The sequence below is a fragment of the Gymnodraco acuticeps genome, unplaced genomic scaffold (genome assembly GCF_902827175.1).
Source record: "Gymnodraco acuticeps unplaced genomic scaffold, fGymAcu1.1, whole genome shotgun sequence".
NCBI lineage: Eukaryota > Metazoa > Chordata > Actinopteri > Perciformes > Bathydraconidae > Gymnodraco > Gymnodraco acuticeps.
This window is the reverse complement of record NW_022989802.1, coordinates 285,413-303,764: the sequence shown is the minus strand read 5'-3', so window position 1 is coordinate 303,764 and position 18,352 is coordinate 285,413. Positions and strand designations below refer to the sequence as shown.

Below are 18,352 nucleotides of genomic sequence, written 5' to 3'. Positions count from 1 at the left end.
TATTTTCTGACGCTGCGTGAGTTCCCCGACGCACCGCGGACACATATGTATTAAAAGACATCACAAAGTGCATTTTGCATTATAGGTCCCCGGCAATATTTTCTGTCAACATGATTTAGGTATGGATAGGAGGATGGAAACATGTGTTATTAATGATATTATGCGTTGGGTTTGCCCTTTCCTGTAGCGTGTTATATAGGTATATTTGTGCATGTAAATGGTCTGTAAAGGCTACTTTGTTTACTTCCCTAACATAGTGACATCTCTACGTAATACTCAAACTACTATTGGCTAGTGCTCCAACACATTACATGTGATAGGCTAAGGGGCGGGACATCTCTGAGCGGTTCATTAATCACATTAGAGCTAACCAATCAGAGCAGACCGGGCTCTGGTTTCAGACAGAGGGTGAAAAAAGGTGCTGCAGCACAGGCAGTATGAGAACAATAAAGAGCTTTTTGAACATTAAAGCATGGAGACATGTCCCAGTAGAAGCACTAAATGTTATGATACCTGAAAATGAGCATATTACTTTATATAGGGGAACTTTAACAAAGAGGAAATTAAGCTCTATGGCTTGTGGCAGAACAACTACACACTGAAACGGAAATCTTTGATATAGCTGCGTGCTATATGAACTACACTGGTGTTTTATTTATGCCATGAATAAATAATTCACGTTTCCATCAAGGTGTCTACAAAACCTTGTCCTGACCTTCATGGAGATCTTTGAAGGTGTTAGGTGAGCGAATGGCAAACAGGAGCTGACTTTTCACTTTTAGAAGTGTAAAATTAAAACTGGTTAGCACAACGATAGAAGTGTGATGTCAACCCACACACGCATACAGACAACTGATTGAAGAAACACACATGCATAGAGTCCACAGAAACCACACCAACTGTGTGAGACAAATATATACACAGGAAGTGCCTCCCACTCCTCTGCCCCTGCCTCTCTCTCTCTCTCTCTCTCTCTCTCTCTCTCTCTCTCTCTCTCTCTCTCTCTCTCTCTCTCTCTCTCTCTCTCTCTGAGCGTTACTCATGGTGGTGTGTTGCTGAGCAGCAGCCAGTCGTGTTTTTCCCCTCGCCGAGCTCACTCTCTCTCATCCTCTGACTCTCCGCGCGCTCTCTGGCTCAAGTGGACAGTCCAGACCTCTCCTGTCTTTCTCCTCTTCTTCATTCCTTTGTCTGTTATTTCTTTGCATCTTTTCCCTTTATCTGTTTTATTGTTTTAACATTTCCTCCTCTTTCAAGCCCCCATGTGCCAGGGGCATTAGTGGGGGTCCCAGAGAGAGTGTGAGAGTGTGTATGAGTGTGAGTGTGAGGTTTCGGCATGGAAGCGGTGGCACTTTACACGTTTCGTGCCACAGAGGGTGATGAACTCAGTTTTAACAAGGGAGACTTGCTAAAGGTAAGAGAAATACTTTCTTCCACTTTTATTCTAAACCATTTATCATCCATTCTATCTATCTATCTATCTATCTATCTATCTATCTATCTATCTATCTATCTATCTATCTATCTATCTATCTATCTATCTATCTATCTATCTATCTATCTATCTATCGATCTATCTATCTATCTATCCCTCTATCTATCCATCTATCTATCTATCCATCTATCTATCTATCTATCTATCTATCTATCTATCTATTTATCTATCTATCTATAAACATAGAGCACACATTAAATCAGCACAGTAGTGGACCAACAGATTAAACCCCCCTCTCTCTTTTCTCTTTGCTTCTGCTGTGATAATTACAACTATTATAACTTTAGTGTCTATAGCTAATGACTCTGTATCAAGGTGCTTCTGTTGATGACTAAAGATGTATCAGTATAAAAAAAAACAGTCAACAGTCTGACTTGAAATAAGTGTTACAATGTTTTTTGGGAAATCCCCATTTTCTCTATTTTGCTGATTAGAAGATTTTAACCCGTTCTGATACCTGAGCGTTAACACTTCCAAGGTGTTGGGAGCGTTACGTCTTGTGACATAAATGCTAAAACAATATACTTGGTGAGGTCTAGGCAACTAAACTAGCAGTGAGGTTTAAATCATGGTTTAGGTCAAATAAGAATGTTTGTTAGAAAGCTTAAAATCACATGGATAAATAAAGAACAATACTCAAAAGACATGACATAACTATCTTACAGAAATAAGATGCATCATTTCAAAATAAGTCAATGGTGAGTTTTGGTTTCACACATGAAAGAGCAAGTGTTTTCCTGTGTCGTTTTGCATATGTCACCTGACTTCCTCCATTACTCATAACTTCAGCCCTGCACCAACTGATGATAAAGTATTTAGGTCACAATCGTTTATGAAGGGCCACCAATCAAGCCTTTGTATTTAAAGAGTTGTGAATGCCCTACACTTTAGGGCCTACAGTTTGATACCACTGTCATGTTTGTAGCTAAATGTGTAGCTAGCTGGCTTAGTTTAGCATAAGGAAATACTAACCCAAAGCTTACAAAACGTTTTTAAGCCTAATATAAACACATTGTATCTCATTTGTTTTATCAGTAATGTAATTGGAAAAAGACTTAGTGTGGTCAGTATTTGTGTTTTGGTTCTAGTGTTTCCAGTACTATGCTAAAGCTAAGCTAAGCCGCTGCTGGCTGTACTTAATCTTTAATCAACAGACATGACAATGGTGACAACTATTTAATACAACTTTGTGTATAAAAACAAAAGTAAGGGATTACATATTTTACATTTTGAAAATATTAATTTATAACTAGTTTTTGCTATTGGTTGCAAAGCAAACGTTTTCTACAGCTGATGTTCTATTGTGATGGATACCAGGCCAAATGCAGTGCTTGGATGGTTCCTGCACAGCTGGAAATTACTGTAGTAGAAAATTGTCCCTCTAAGACATCAGCAGTAAACCTCAGCAAGAGCTCCTCGACTTATAGCGTGGCACCAGCTGTTCCACGGTCATACAGTAAACACACACATTAATGGAAGAAGACAGCGAGATTTCTCCACAGGATTTAACCTCCATAAACTGTGTGCAAAGAGTTTTAGTGGCAGCTCTGACTTTTACATAATTATGTTCTTGCTCTTATTATGATATTGTTATGGAAAGTATGCTTTACTAGTTTGTGAAAGGCAAGGCAAACATTGGAAATTATTCAAGGAAGAAACAGATGAGGCAAGTGGAAGAAAAGACCTCAACAACAAAATAACCCATGACATGTATTTGAATGTGTCAGGATAACAATGCCTAAAGGTGCTATTTACATATTTTGTTTGCAGTATGGTGGTTTATTATTCATCCCAGACACACTTCCCTTTATAGAAAACACATTGATTTGGAGCTGATTTTGGATGCAGCCATAACGAGGTGGCATTCTGCATCTTTATCACTGCTTTTAAATAAATAAATGTGATTCTTTATTCCCAGCAGTATTAGATAGTCCTGTCCATTCTGTAAAGGATGATGGTGTTATTGTTTGGCTTTGGTCAGCCAACTGTGACGCAATACTATCCTTATCTTAATGGCTAGGTCAACATCCTGGCCACAGTAACATATTTGCTTTGACTAAAAGGGGACCTACATTTGTTCAGCTTAAGCGCCTTAATTTGTCTTCTTCTGCTAGGATAAACTGCTGTCTTTTCTCAGCCAAACAGTTGTGGTTCAGACTACGGTCAAACAGTACTTTTAAATAATTTCTTCACATTTGTCCATTCCCTCTTGCATCACCAGATGGCCTGCGCTTTACAAACTTACAACGACTCGTACAGTGTTGTGCAAAATGTGTTGCAGTTGCCACCTAGAAATGGATTAATAAGGCTGATTTGAGTGACTTGTAAATAAATGATAAAAATAGCTCCATATTCAAATAAAAAAAGTTGCAGCTTTGAACATTTTTAAAGCTGGAAGAAGATGTGGCCAAGTCCCACACAAGCGAGCCAAAAGTGGAGTGTGAAAAGAGAAACTGTTACATACTTTACTTTGTGGTTTGAATTGGGCTGTTTGCCAGACTCTTCTTTCACTGGCAAAATCAAAAAGCTAGTTTGTAATTTAACAACAAAATAAATAGCCTCATTTGGAATTATTTTAAAAATATTTACAGTCTAGCGTTCATTATTTAACACTTAAATACATATCTTTTTGACAGCAATTAAGCTTCTTTGTTGATTTCACTAAACCAGTGCTTCTCAAAGTGTGGTCCGCGGACCACTGGTGGTCCATGAGCGCCCCCTAGTGGTCCGTGAGTATATTGGTAACATTTCACATTTTAAATAAATAAGTTAATTTAAGTTTTCCGCACTCTCGCGGGAATATCTCTGCAATGTAGCGAGGTTAAGTTTCACTTTCGATTGCATGATATAGCCCAGAGCAACACCTTCGTCACACATATTGCCACTTGTTTGTACAATTTTCAGGCGATTTGTCATCTGTTCTAGAAAAACGATGTGTTTTGGGGTATTTGTGGAGTTAGGTGGTCCGCGAGTGTTTTTTTATTGGTTAAGTGTCCTTGGTATGAAAACGTTTGAGAAACACTGGTCTAAACGTATGTCTGCGTATAAATGCAGAAATACAATTAGTTTGTAGACATCTTTTTTTATCTTTCACTGCATTCTCGACTGTAGTTGCCCCGAACATCTGCTGGCTTAACTGGAACTCCAAAATATTAGACGCTGTATGAAGAGGCTGTATTGAATTACTATCAGCTGAATAACTGGGGTTGGTCAATGATAAAAATCCCATCCCATAAACGCAAATGGAGAGAAAAGAAAGAAACAAATAATTGATTAAACTGAGGATTAGACTAACTCAGGCCGGGTCCTTTCTCAAGAAGGAAATAATCACTGCAAGGTTAGCTTTGGATTTAAATAAGGAAGACGATAAGCTGATTTCATTGCAAATTGAAGAGCTCTTGAAGTATCTCTAATTTTCTCCCATCAATGGAAAAAGCAAGAAGGACAAAGAGGAATTGTCACGAGAGTCGAGAAAAGGAGACGAGTCAAAGTAATGAATTACCTGAAGCCAACATTTGCCATGTGAATATGCTAGAAATGAGCAGCTGAATACAAGGGCAATCCTTCAGTTCTGTGATTGAACAATGATTGATGCAATGAGCAGTAAATCAGTCAAAAGCCGGCATCACATTTGAAATGCTCGCACAGTTGCACAGTGCAACCATTAAAGTAGGTGGTGCATGAAATGAAGTTCCTAAAGGCAGAGAGGGCACAGGACAACTTTTTGGCAGGAAGGCAACATTGCCAAAGGAGTTTTTGTATCTTCTCAGTGCCATTAAAGGCAGGATACATGTCAGCTGTTAACAGTATGCCACGCTGTGCGCACTATCAGTTTAAATGCTGATAGATTTGGTTATTTGAGTTTGACTGATAAAACATAGCAGAACTGTGGTATAAAAAACCTTATCTCTGTATCGGTAAAAACAGGTAAACACTAAAGCAGGTAAACCAGAGCGTTTCAGATTACAGTGTATTATAATTGAAGGCCATCCCAGTGTTTCCTACTCCATTTACCCCTGAAGCGTCTCCTTTGCACGTGCTTGGCTGCCTCTTGTGGGCTTCCTTACTTACTATGAAAGATCATTAAGTGACGTAGGATAAAGATGGGTAAAGTTCGCTTAGGGAAAAGGTTGGGTTGGAAACACAGAAAGAGACCTCTGTTCATGTTCTGCGTGTGTCATTCATAAAAGTTATCTAACTGATTGCTTAACTTTTACCATGTTCGTCACATACTTAACTAACACAACATACTTCATTTGTGTGTGCAATTTAACTGATAAACCATGACCTTTTTCGAAAACAAGCATTTACGTGACATTCAGTACTTATCTTACGTCACGTACGTAGCATTATGTTAACCATGTGTTGAGGTCTATCGGACTACTCTACGCGTTGAACAAAATATATATGCTATTACTCTATTCGGTACCTCATGCGTTTAAAAGTGATCTGATCAAACGCCCCTGTGTGGACGGGCCGTAACCCACTACAGCTTCAAAAAAAGCTTGGAGCTGGGCGTGTCTGAAGCTCGACCAACAACCAATCACATGAATCTCCCGCCCCTGACACACAAGCAGCGGTTTGATTGGCTAGAGCTTGTACTGGCATATGATTTGATTGGCTGACGCTTCCACCGAAAGCTTCAGAAGCTTCAAAAGTTGAACATTGCTCAACTTTTGCAGCCTGAAACGCCAGGAAAGCTCCGCTCTGCTTCCCACAATGCAGTTCGGCGAAAAGTGACGTCACCCCATTCAAAGTGAATGGGCAGACGCGTTGGAAACCGTTTTTGAAGCTGTCGAAGCTGTAGTGTGGACGGGCCGTAGTGACAAGTTGGGAGTGAAAATAAGAAGGTAAAACTGTAGACACTTCTACATAGGTTGCTGCAGACATGTGTGCTGTTTCTCCCGTGCAGTCATGAAGAGCTTTATGTGACATTTTGAACTTGCCAATAATCTTGTGCTCTTCGGAATTGGTGTGAGTTGACAGACAGCGAAAAGGATGGAAGCAGCTGTACCGGAAATAAAAGGAGAGGCCTGGCGAAGAGATTGATATACTGTCTGTACACAGAGGGGGGAAGCAATGTTAGCGACCCTTCACCCGACAGTAATAGAATGGATCAACATCGTTATGGGCAATATTTCATATGTGTGTGTTTGCTTCTAGATCACCAACATGGAGGATGATCCTAACTGGTACACAGCTGAGCTCCACAATAGGAAAGGCTTTGTGCCAAAAAACTACATCAACCTGCGGCCACACGCGTAAGTACACACATGCCTGCACTCACGTCTTCAAGCAGATGACTATATTTTGAACGTCTAACACTGGTCTATCTAAACAACTCATCAGTGAGTGTTTGCCGCTCTGAGCGTTTTTCTGCTCTGCTTTGGACATCTGCACTCCGGCATAAGGCAGCCTACCTCGGTGCCTTACGTAATCACACATGATACAGCCGTGTGTGTTTTCAGTAAGGCTGCTGGTACACACTGTATCTCCATCAGATGGTCATACACCAGCTGGGTTCAACTTTGTGCTGGGACAAACACTAAACTGGCAACGCAGCCATTGCAGCGGCTTGTTAATGAACACATTCCAGTTGGAGCTGCTTAGTTAACTTTGTGCATAGCGTGAGGAGATGTGCCGTCTAAGAGTGCTTGTCCTCCTCCGCATTTCCTCACTGAGCCAGAATTCTGACCCCATGACCTCCACCAAGAGAGCACCGTAGTGCATCCTCCATATTCAATGTGCTTTCCCCTCATTTAAGCCATCAATCTGCCTGCAGAGCACAGGCCCGTGAAAGCAGAACGTCATTTACAGTGCATCCAAACAAACTGCTCTACTAAGCAGGACTAATGAGTGAGAAGAAAAATGAAAAATGGCACCATCACTTCCGCTACACGGCTGACAACTGAAATCCAGCATTTTAGGATTTTCTTCCTGTGTGGCAGTGTGTTTAAAAATAACTTCACAAATGTGCTAATTTGACCTTTTTCCCTCTAAAGCTGTCTTTTTGCCTTTGTCAGCATTCATCTCTATTGCTGTGAGCTATTTTTAAGTCTCAGCATTTCCATTGAAAATACAAACATCAAAAGTTTAGATACCAAATCAAATCGTTTATTAATGTGAGAAAACATTGTATTGTAGCTGCACTGCCCCCAGAACAACGCAGTTCACATGCATTAAACAGAAACATCAATGACTTCTTTCTTCCTTTCCATCTCTGCTTCCTGCTTTCTTTCTCGCTTCCAGCTGGTTTGCCGGTCGTATATCTCGCGGTGTGGCAGAAAGTCGACTGAAACACAGGGAGTGCGGGGCTTTTCTGGTCTGAGAGAGTGAGAGCGCCCCTGGAGAGTTCTCCATGTCCGTCAGGTAGGAAATAAAGGATTTGGACATTTTAACATTTTGAGAGCTCATCATAGATGGCCCTCTATTCACCACGTTGGCCTGTGTGTTCTCTCCATGCATCCCTTTCATCCATGAGAAAAAGCTGTCAACATGAAGATGTGTCTCCGGGAAAGACTCCCAAATTGCTCCCAATGGCATGTCCAATAGCATGGCGCCGGTGATGATGGCTGCCGTGTATTTGGCTCCTCTCCAACTCTGCCTTTTTCTCGTTTTATTTCAGTGTTTGTTTACATTTCGTTGTGTGCTTTTAACTTTGTCCGCAACATGCAAGATTGTATCTGTTTTTGTTCTATGTCCTATATATATATATTCATGTTGCACTGTTGGAGGAGCCTGTGATCTATGTTTTTCATTGCCATATCCACACTGAAGCTAATGTCCACATGACAATAAAGCCTTCAATCTTGTGTGTATGTTATTCTCCCTGAGAAGACAAACAGTCACACACATTCAAACCTTGTATGGCAGCCTATAGGCGCATTCACACCGCAGTACTTTTCCCACAAAGGTTCATGAGAACTTAGTTCATGAGAACTCTTTAGTTCTCATGAACTAAGTACAGATCGCGTTCACACCGGAATAAGTCCCTGGGGGTGGATTAGGCAAATGAAGCCGCTGACGTCACTTCTTCTGCTTTGGGTTTACTGGCAGGCCGCAAACCACTTCACGGCGTATACTGCCACCCGAAGTCCCCGGCCGGAAGTCCCCGGAGTTGGAGACGATTTATTCGGAAGGCTTCAGTAGAAGCTGCTGGGACTCCCAGCAGCTACTACTGAAGCCTTCCGAGTAAATCGCCAGAACGCCGACACCTCCTCATCTCCACCGCTCCCATGTTTTATTTTGTGTTGCCATAAGTTAGTCTCTCTGCGTTTCTGCGCTAAGCTAATGCTAATGCTAATAATGCTAATGCAAGGATAATAAAATGGCGGCTTCACAAAACTTTTTGGGAGTTTTACGGGGCGTGGTTTGCAATCCGCCCAGCCAATCAGACACAGGAACCTTTTTCTCCCACGAAAGTCCCTGCTCTCTAGTACCTCATTCACACCAACGGTGTTTCGGGGCCGGTTCGGAGCTGGAGCTTGAAAAGCACCGGGTTTTCCTCTTCACACCGCAGCGGAGCAGACTCTTAGCTCTGGAATTCGGTTCGTTTCAAGCACCAAAAAATTGTCCGGCTAGAGCAAAAGCACCACATACGTCACGCTTACGTCGAGGCGGGGGAAGGGGCGGGATCAACTCCTGAACAACAACAAGAAGCCCGCGTTTGATCCAGTTTGATAGCAGGGACGGAAAAGGGGGTGAAAAGGTTCTCATTAACTAATTTGAGTTCCGGCTCTTTTTGGTGTGAACGTAACATTTCAGAACTATATCGGAACTAAAGTGGGAAAAGTACTGCGGTGTGAACGCGGCTTATGTCTCTGTGTGACTGGTGTGAATGGTTGATTTGAATGTAAAAAGGCTTTGAGGGGATGAAAAGCTGAGAAAAGTACAATACAAATGCAGTACATTTACCATTTGACATAATGTGTCTGCTCATGTATCATTGCTGTCGCTTGTTTGATCAATATTAAAGTTTGCGAGTGTGCATAGACTTGTGTTGGTGCCAGGGGATCAGAGGAACGGGCAGAGGAGGATAAGATGTGGGGAGGAGGAGGATCTGCAACAACCCCTCTGGCCTGATGTGTGCTAATCCTGTCTGGCACGCCGCGGCATCTGGAGCTGCTGATGGGGCCGATCGGCTGTCTTATCCGGGTGATAGCAGACAGGGGTGCAGCTGAGGTTTGGTGTTGTGCTCCTGGGGGATATGAGGATAATGGAAGTGGAGAGTCTGGGTGTTTGGGAACCAGAGGGTTGGCTTTTCTCTGTGCTGCCAGGGCTGTCAGACAAACTGGCTGAGATCAGGGGTCGAGAGGTGGATTTGTGGGTTGTTTTGGGCATGATATCTCTCTCCAACTGGATTTAGGACAGGCCTTTGGAAGCATTAGGGCAGGAAAGGAAAGCAGGTTGCAGCATTAAGGGAATCAAAATGGAAAATAACAGAGAAGAACAAACATAAACAGGTTTGCCAAGAGAGGATTTTGAAGCTACTTGTTTGTTGATGCTTACTGGCTGTTGTTGCTGGATGTTGTAGAAGCTTGAAAATGGGGTCAGGTGTTTAGTGTGTGTGTGTGGTCCTTGTGTGCTGACAGCTCTCCTGTCGGAGGAGACATCCTGACAGCAGTAACTGCGAAAACTTCAGCCCGACTCAGCTTGGCAAGGCTTTGACGTCAGTCCTTGAAAATCCACTTCCAAAGCCATGAATGGAGCCAAGAGTGCTGGTGAAGTTAGAAATCAGGCAGAGGAGGTTATGTTTTTGGTTAGTTTGTTGGTTTGTCTTTTCTGTCCCAAGGAATACAGAAAAACTACGTGCCGAATTTGTATAATACTACAAAGGAAGAACCATTAACTGTTGGTGTGAATCACGGGGCGGATACACGCATTATTTCGCCCTTAAGAAAATGGCCTTGCATTAAGTCTGCACTATCCGAGTAATCATTCAATTTCCGAAATAATTTGGTTGTCGTAAATCGGTTTTATTGTCACTTTAAAGTCAAGGAGGACGCCGTTATTCATTTTCATAGACATTAATGCATCCTTAAATCACCTTAGTAGTCCTTGTGGAAGTATTTCATGGTGTTGAAGGTGCACCGATGTTAGGATTGGTGTTATTTAAGGATCATCGTGGTGATAAATAATTATATTATTCAAGATTATTTGTCAAAAACATTCACCCATGGTGACCTTGCTATTTTTTAAGTTGCTCCTTTGAACTATCCGAAAGCTCTTCAAGGGTTAATGAACACAACACATTCAGCTAAGTCTGTCTTCATTTAACTTGGGTATTTTCTATTTCTTGGAATACATATAGTGTACAAGAATATACTTGAATTTATCTATAAAATATCCAACAATGAAGAACGCACACACAGGTTTTTAAATAACAAGGACTAAACCTCAGAGTGATTACGACTTCAAATGATTCACAGAAAGATGTATCGCCGCGGACCGACTAAAGGGATAATATGTTTAAGCAGTTAGTTACCAGAAAACTTTCTGAAAGGTGGTTATGAAAGAATATGTGGTTGGGGAATAGCTTCAGACTGTGCCAGAGGAACTGTCCCAATGGGTTATTTAGTAGCTTATTTATGGAAAGTGGAGCAAAGTGAACATAGACGTTTATAAAGAGAGATGAAGGATCCATTTAGCTTAGCTAGGCTCTACCACAATGCTGTCATATAGATCCAGTTGGGGAAAAACATTCCCACCTGGATCTGAGGTAGGATCTGAGGTAGGATCTGAGGTAGGATCTGAGGTATCAAAAAAGTCCAAAAGCAGCTTGTGCTAATCTTGTGTTTTGTTGCTGCAGTATTTCGCAACACTGACAAGGGACATGCTTTTACTTTTTCTCAAATGGAAAATCTGACTTCCTTGTTCACACTACCACAATCACTATCAATATCCGACCACCCACACTTTAAACTCACAGCCGAGCGAAGCAAATGTAAAAACTGTGCTCTGTCTCCGTGAGTCATCAAAAGACATTCTAAGAAATCAGTAACCGTGGAAAAAGCAGATGGCGCACACAGGTTCACTCGAGAATAATCACAACCCAATATCTGAAGCTGAAAAGCACTTTTAATTATTTTAGTTCAGGTTTTTTGGGGGGTTTTAACTACCTTTTTTGCCCCTGAATTGCTACCAAATGTCTTTAACTTGTATTGTCTTTCAGTCAAACTGTAAAAGCAGTTGCTGATTATTTTTGGTTGCAGGATGTCTCGTCGTGTGATAAAGCTCAAGGTTGTCTCGCCACAGCTCAGTTCTCTTCGACAGTTTGCTATCTGAACAGTATGGTGTTCTGCCCACGCATGCAGACACATATACACAGCACTTCATTGTGATCTGGTCTGTCTGAACCTAATGTATGTCAACAAGTTAGATGTATTTGAAACATTGTGTGGTTTCTTGGCCTTATGTCCACTTTTATACAACGTTTTCAGCCACGGTAAAAAATCCTCCTGGCCCACTAAAAGCATTATTAAATGTGGCATACTCTCAAATGCCCACTAAAACCAGACTGAGCTGTTTCTCTTGTATTTGTTTAAATTCAGCATTGATGCCACACTTTTTGGCATGGCCCTCAGATATCACTGACTTATGCTGCCAATGCCTGATGGCTCACAATAAAGAGCTGACTTGACATCAGTCATCATTAGTCTCTTGTCAGGGTCACTTCTTCAAATGGGAACCATAAAGGGAACTGACCCTTTAGGCCAGGGGCGTCAAACTCAATTTCATCGCGGGCACATTTGCATAAAGGTGGCACTCAAAGGGCCGGTTGTAACTATATAATATATATATAAAATAATGTATTATATTACATTATTGCCTCTGAATTGGATTAGTATCGGATAGGATAATAACTTAGTCATTAACTACGTCTGAAAGCAGAAGTCCAGGGCAAATAATTGCAAGTCTCTTCAGTGTGCATGTCACAAAACGAGATGCATTGTGGGACATGTAGTTTATGGGCAACCTGCTTCTGTAAAGTGGCATGTAACCGTATAATAAACGTATTATATTCTTTGCAAGCTCTTGTGGGGCCACATAAAATGAAGTCGCGGGCCGGAATTGGCCCCCAGGCCTTGAGTTTGAGACCCCTGCTTTAGGCTATGCTTAGTTTACAGCTACATAGCTTCTTCAAGCTTTAAGTAACACATTAATGGTACTTTAGAAAGAGGGGTGCTTTAAAACAGTTGAATGAGTCTAAATGAATACATCTGGACAAAATGTTGAAAACAATGGCGGATAAGTGAGTCACTTAAGTTGTGCAACACTATTTGTGAATACAAATATGGTGCTGGCAGTAATTAGCTTCATATCCTTTAAGTTAATTTGTCGCTTTATGCACCTTCAGGTCAATGAAAGAAAAGATAACATTTTGGAAACATATTGGATCTCTTATCAACATCTAGTTTAGTTTAGCTTAGCACAAAGACAGGAAACAGGGGAAACAGCTAGCCTAGCTCTGTTTGATGGTTACACAATGTACAGACCAGCATTTCTAAAGCTACTTATGGCGCGTTTCCACTGCAGCGGGTAGCTCGCTTTAAGCGTGCCGAGCCCGTTTTTGGTTGCGTTTCCACTTGGCCTAGTTTTGGCCCGGGGCTACTTTTTCACCTTTTTTCTGGCCTGACTAAATCGTGGTTCTAGGGACAGGAACAACCAGGCTGAGTCGGGCTGAGTATGCTAAACTAGAGAGAGAATCGCTGGCAAGGGGGCTACAACTACAACAAGATGAACATAATTGACCATGATTTAATTGTAATATACGTTTCAAAATGATTCCGAAGTAACAACATACTGATACCGGTTAGTAAAAACCATGAATTAATGCTTTGACAAGTCTGCAGACAGACGGCAGGCGAAAAACCCATTTAAAATGCGTGTTTTCTAAATGTAGCTTGGCTAAACTAACGTTATATATGCTCCGACCGTCCACACTCACAACAACGGCCTACAGACATAAATAAACCAGCGACTGTATTCGCCATGACACAGGCAGTCTGTGGTTTGTACTTGTTTAACTTTTGTCTAGTTTCTGAACAGATATGAGGAGCTGTGAGCTCTGAGTGCTAAGAGCTAACGGCTGTGTTGTTTTTCTGGGGCTCTCATTGAAGATGACGTCACGGCTCCGCCTACACTGCGTTACTATAGTAACTACCCCAGTTCCTAAACTGTAATGGAAGCGCAGCATCAAAGTGAGCCGGTTCTAATAAGGCCTAACCAAACGCGCCATTATAAACATGCTTCCTTTGTACAGAAGCTAGCAATTTCCCTCTCTTTCAGCCTTTGTGCTAGGCTAAGCTAACCGCGATGAAATTGAAATTGATCTTCTTATCTTACTACCGGGAAGGGTGCTTGATGATTAAAAAACATCCCAGAAAAATAAAGCTGAACCAACTATTGTATTAAACAGTCAATTCTGTTTTATTGTATTATTTTTTTCTGATCAATGCCACTACTTTGAACAAAGAGAATAATGCACTGGTCTTCTTTTTAGGCTTCCACACGCAGTGCTGGAATTGGGCCGGTACTCACCGGTACGCAGTACCGGCACTTCTGGTTCTGACCCATGGAGTACCGGCACTTCTTGCTCAGTACCGGCATGCTGGCGGTACTCCGGTACTCATGCACCGTGCCAGTACTCAACACTCTCCCGCCGTTCTTATTATACATCCATATATATATATACAGCCGCCCGGTACTCAGTAGATGCGTCATGAGGTGCCGAACGGACATTCTCATCGCTCTAACCGCTGGAGTTTCACAGCGGCTGTCAGCTGTTTACTCCTGTCATTCAAACAGAACGTGCTGGAGAGGGGGCGGGGCTTATCTTCTCCATGTAAATACTGTGGTGGAAACGACTATGTCAAAATTAACCTATTTGACCGTGATTTAATAGTAATACACGTTTCAAAATAATAATAATAATGCCGAAGTAACAACATACTGAAAACTGTTAGTAAAACCATGTTTTAATGCTTTACAATTTACATACCTAGATGCACGTGTGTTGTGTTTATGCAGTGCAACTCCCACCCAGTGGGTGGCTATGTAGAGTGATAGAACAGAGCAGGCACGCCCCCGAGAGAAGGAAAGCAAGTCACGTCACAAATTAGCATTTCTAAAATGTTAGCGTGGATTAATAAAAGTGCAAAAAGACAGCGGTTGTCGCCGGAAGAAACTTCAAATACAGAGAATGCTGTGCCTGTGTTGGAAATTGTGTCTGATGGGGAGCTTTCTTTGGTTGATCCTCCTGCTCCAAGTTCTAGTGCATTAGCATTAGCACTAGCTCCGCCGCCTCCTCCAGAGCCTCTAACGTTAGCTGCTGCTGGCGCAACTGCCACCACCAACACCGGGCAAAGCGATGCACCTGACTCCTGGACAACGGACCAGGTGCAATATTTTTGCAAGACCAATGCATGGCTCCTTCTTAAAGATAAGAAGCTAGGATGTCGGATATGCAGAGATGTCAAATCTTTGGGAATACACACTGGACAAGGACTGAAACTGTCAACTGAATGGGGTGAGTGTGCAGTGTCTCATTTCGGTGTTGACAAGGGCAAACAACAAGCTAGCCTGAGAAAAAAAATCAAAGAACATAAAGAATCACAAGCCCATGTAAAAGCTGCTGACATCCTTACATCTGCTTCACGTGAAACTATTCAACATCAAGTGCAGTCTATGCATAAATCTGAATTAGACACCACTATCAGAGTTTTTCGAACGGCATATAAAATTGGCAAACATAGCCGGCCATTCACAGACATGCCAATTGATTTGAATGTACATAAACTGAATGGGCTGAACGTGGGCAGGGTTTTGCACTCCAATAAAACCTGTGGCGAAATCATCGACCACATAGCTCATGAGCTGAAGAAAAAAATGGCAAAAGACATTACAGAAAACCAAAGAAAACTCTGTGTTTTGGTCGATGAATCTACCACTATTAGTGGTAAAACGGTGCTTGTTGTGTGTCTACGCTCAGCATTAGCTGATGCTGAGCCCGAAACGTTTTTTTGGGAGCTGATCGAGTTGGATGGAACAACGGCTGATGACATCACAAAGGCGTTAATGGAGTGTCTTGGAAGAGATTTTAACGAGGACTTTTTAGGTCAGTGTTTCGTTTCTTTTGCATGTGATGGGGCTTCAGTCATGCTAGGGAAGAGAACAGGCGTTGCTACCCAGTTGTGTAGTAAATTCCCAAGCCTGTTTGTGTGGCACTGCTCCAATCATCGTCTAGAGCTGGCAGTTGGGGATGTGGTCAAGGAGGTCTCAGGGCTCAATCATTTCCAGATCTTTTTTGACAAACTCTATTCCTTGTTCCATGCCTCCCCCAAAAATCAGAGGCAGTTAGCGCAGTGTGCGCAAGCAGCCGGACAGCGTCTCCTGGTGATAGGGCGTGTTTTGTCCATCCGCTGGGTGGCTTCAAGTGAAAGGAGCGTCAGAGCAGTCTGGGAAAACTACCGAGTGCTTCATGATCACTTCACAAATGCTGCAAACGACACGAGCAGGGATTCCAGAGACAGAGCAAAGTACAAGGGCCTGGATGATGTGCTCACATCTGCAACGTTTGTCAGCAATCTGGGACTGATGTACGATGCGCTCACAGAGCTCAGCGACCTCTCTCGGCAACTCCAAAAAAGAGAGATGACACTGCCTACAGCAGATAGGCTCTTAACTCGAGAAATACGAGTTTTTGAATCCATGGTCACCATGCCTGGCCCACACATGACTACAGTTCATACAGCTCTAGCTGAGAAGTCCTTCAAGGGTGTTGCCCTGCGTGAGAATGGCAGGCTTGTACAGATTCATGCAGGTCAGTTTTTCCGCAGTATGGTAGAGAATCTGAGACACAGAATGACTTCCACAACCTCCTCTCATGTCAGCACAAGATAAATCCCATTACATGGCCGGGAGGCCCGGGACAATCAGCTAATCCAGGACATGAAAGTTATCCATCCTGGAAGTTGGCCTGAAGAGGAGTTAGACGTACAGTATGGGGACGTAGAGGTGCTACGTTTGTGCGAAGTGCGGAAAGTGGACAGAAGAGAGACTGTTCAGGGCTTTCGCGAATACAAGGAAACCAGGGCATCCCGTACACCTGCTGCCATGGAGCCTCTACTGAAAGCAGTCCGAACCATCGCTGTCTCCACTAGTGAGTGTGAGCGGGCATTCAGCTGCATGAACGATATCCTTACTGCAAAAAGGAATGCTCTCTCTGTCAGCCGACTGTCCAGCCTGGTTTTCATTAAATGTAATGGACCATCACTAGGACAGTTCAATCCGGAACAGTATGTGAGGTCCTGGCTGGCAAAGGGAAGGAGAAGTGCTGATGAAAGAGCCTGTCCAGCTCCAGCCCCTGATACTGATGTCCCCAAGGCCTTCTGGAGCCTTTTCTAACAATGTGAAGTATATTGCAAAGCAGCTCACCCAGTGAGAAGACTTTTGGCATAATGTGCCGATTTGTACAGATCCTGGAGATAGAAGGACTTCAGACCAACCAGGGAGTTATCTGATCAGCTTGGTGTTCAATGTAACTCTTTACCATGGCTCAGACTTTGTTACTTGCAGTTACAGTTTCTCATTTTAGATTGTGCAAATTTTGCATTTGTTTTTACATGTTCTTTGTTCATGCTCTTTATCATTTTTCTGAGTTGGAAAGTTAGATTGCATCATAGTTTACTTTATACATATTTGTATTCTTCAGTGGTGAAGTATATTGCAAAGCAGCTCAGCCATGTGAGAAGACTTTTGGCACTTTTTCGTTTTTCGTTTTCTGAGTTGGAAAGTTAGATTGCATTCAAAATGTACAGAAATACTTAATTTTGTTAAAGCTTTTTATAAAAAATGCTTCTGACCAGAGCTTTGTTTCCTTGTCATTAATGTTGAACACCACCAGAGGGGCTCTCACCTGAAAGGTCTCTGCTTCATGTGTCTTCAGCAGAAGATCTAGACTTTGATTGCTATATTTTCAGTTAATATTGACCTTACTGAGCTTTAGCCATATCCGCTGCCTATCATAAAAAATGTTAAGTACAGTGAACCTTTCTAAAATATACAGTAGTAAAGAGACAAACCCACCAGCATTATAGTAGCCAAATTCTTGTTTGTGGGCTGTATATATAAAATTGACTTGAAAAAGTTGCTGATTTTAGAGTACTGGCACCTTTTTCATTCCAATTCAAGCACTGTTCCACAGCTTATGCCAGAGCTCAGTGGCACCAATCGAAAGCCACAGTTCAGTGACCATAAGACAATTGAGAGAGACTTGGGAGAGACAGAAACATAAATACAGAGAGAAATAGAAAGAAGGGGGGAGAATATAAAGAGAGATGAAGAGAGACAGAGGGAAAGAGCGAGCAGGGACTGCAGATAACAAAGACCAGAGAAGAAGGAGTTTATGGCAGATGAAGGGGGGTTTTAGTATGCATGATTTCACTTCACTTTATTTCTGTGTTTTCTGATATTGACAGTCGAGCTTAAATAAGCCCTCCAGAGGGGGTCTTCTTTCTTTTTCTAAAACTATTTTTATTCAAATGTTCACACTTGATTCTGTCCTTACTCTATGCTCTGCCTATGTTTTCCATTTTGGCAAGTATTACAGTGTCATATAACAGATTTAAGTTTGAGTCTAGACATAACATGTTAAAGAAAAGCTATGACCAATTGGAAAAGCCAGTTAACAGGAGGCTGTGGCTCAGTGGGTAGTGTGCTGGACTTCGAATCACAGGGTAGCAAGTTCGAGTCCCACTCCGTCAGCATGTCGTTGTGTCCCTGGGCAAGACACTTCACCCCAAATTGCTCCTGTGGGGATTGTCCACAGTACTGAATGTATGTAAGTCGCTTTGGATAAAA

The 18,352-nt window shown here is 42.2% G+C and overlaps 1 protein-coding gene across 1 annotated transcript in view; it reads left to right on the top strand.

Annotated features, from left to right (window-relative positions):
- Positions 1–1,044: 1,044 nt before the first annotated feature.
- The window catches only part of LOC117552802 (GRB2-related adapter protein-like), a 55,342-nt gene continuing 38,034 nt past the window's right edge, over positions 1,045–18,352 (top strand). Inside the window, 3 exon segments of the mRNA XM_034226449.1 lie at positions 1,045–1,411; positions 6,656–6,753; positions 7,742–7,861. Of these exon segments, the coding sequence (XP_034082340.1) occupies positions 1,334–1,411; positions 6,656–6,753; positions 7,742–7,861 (296 nt within the window). The 5' untranslated portion in view covers positions 1,045–1,333.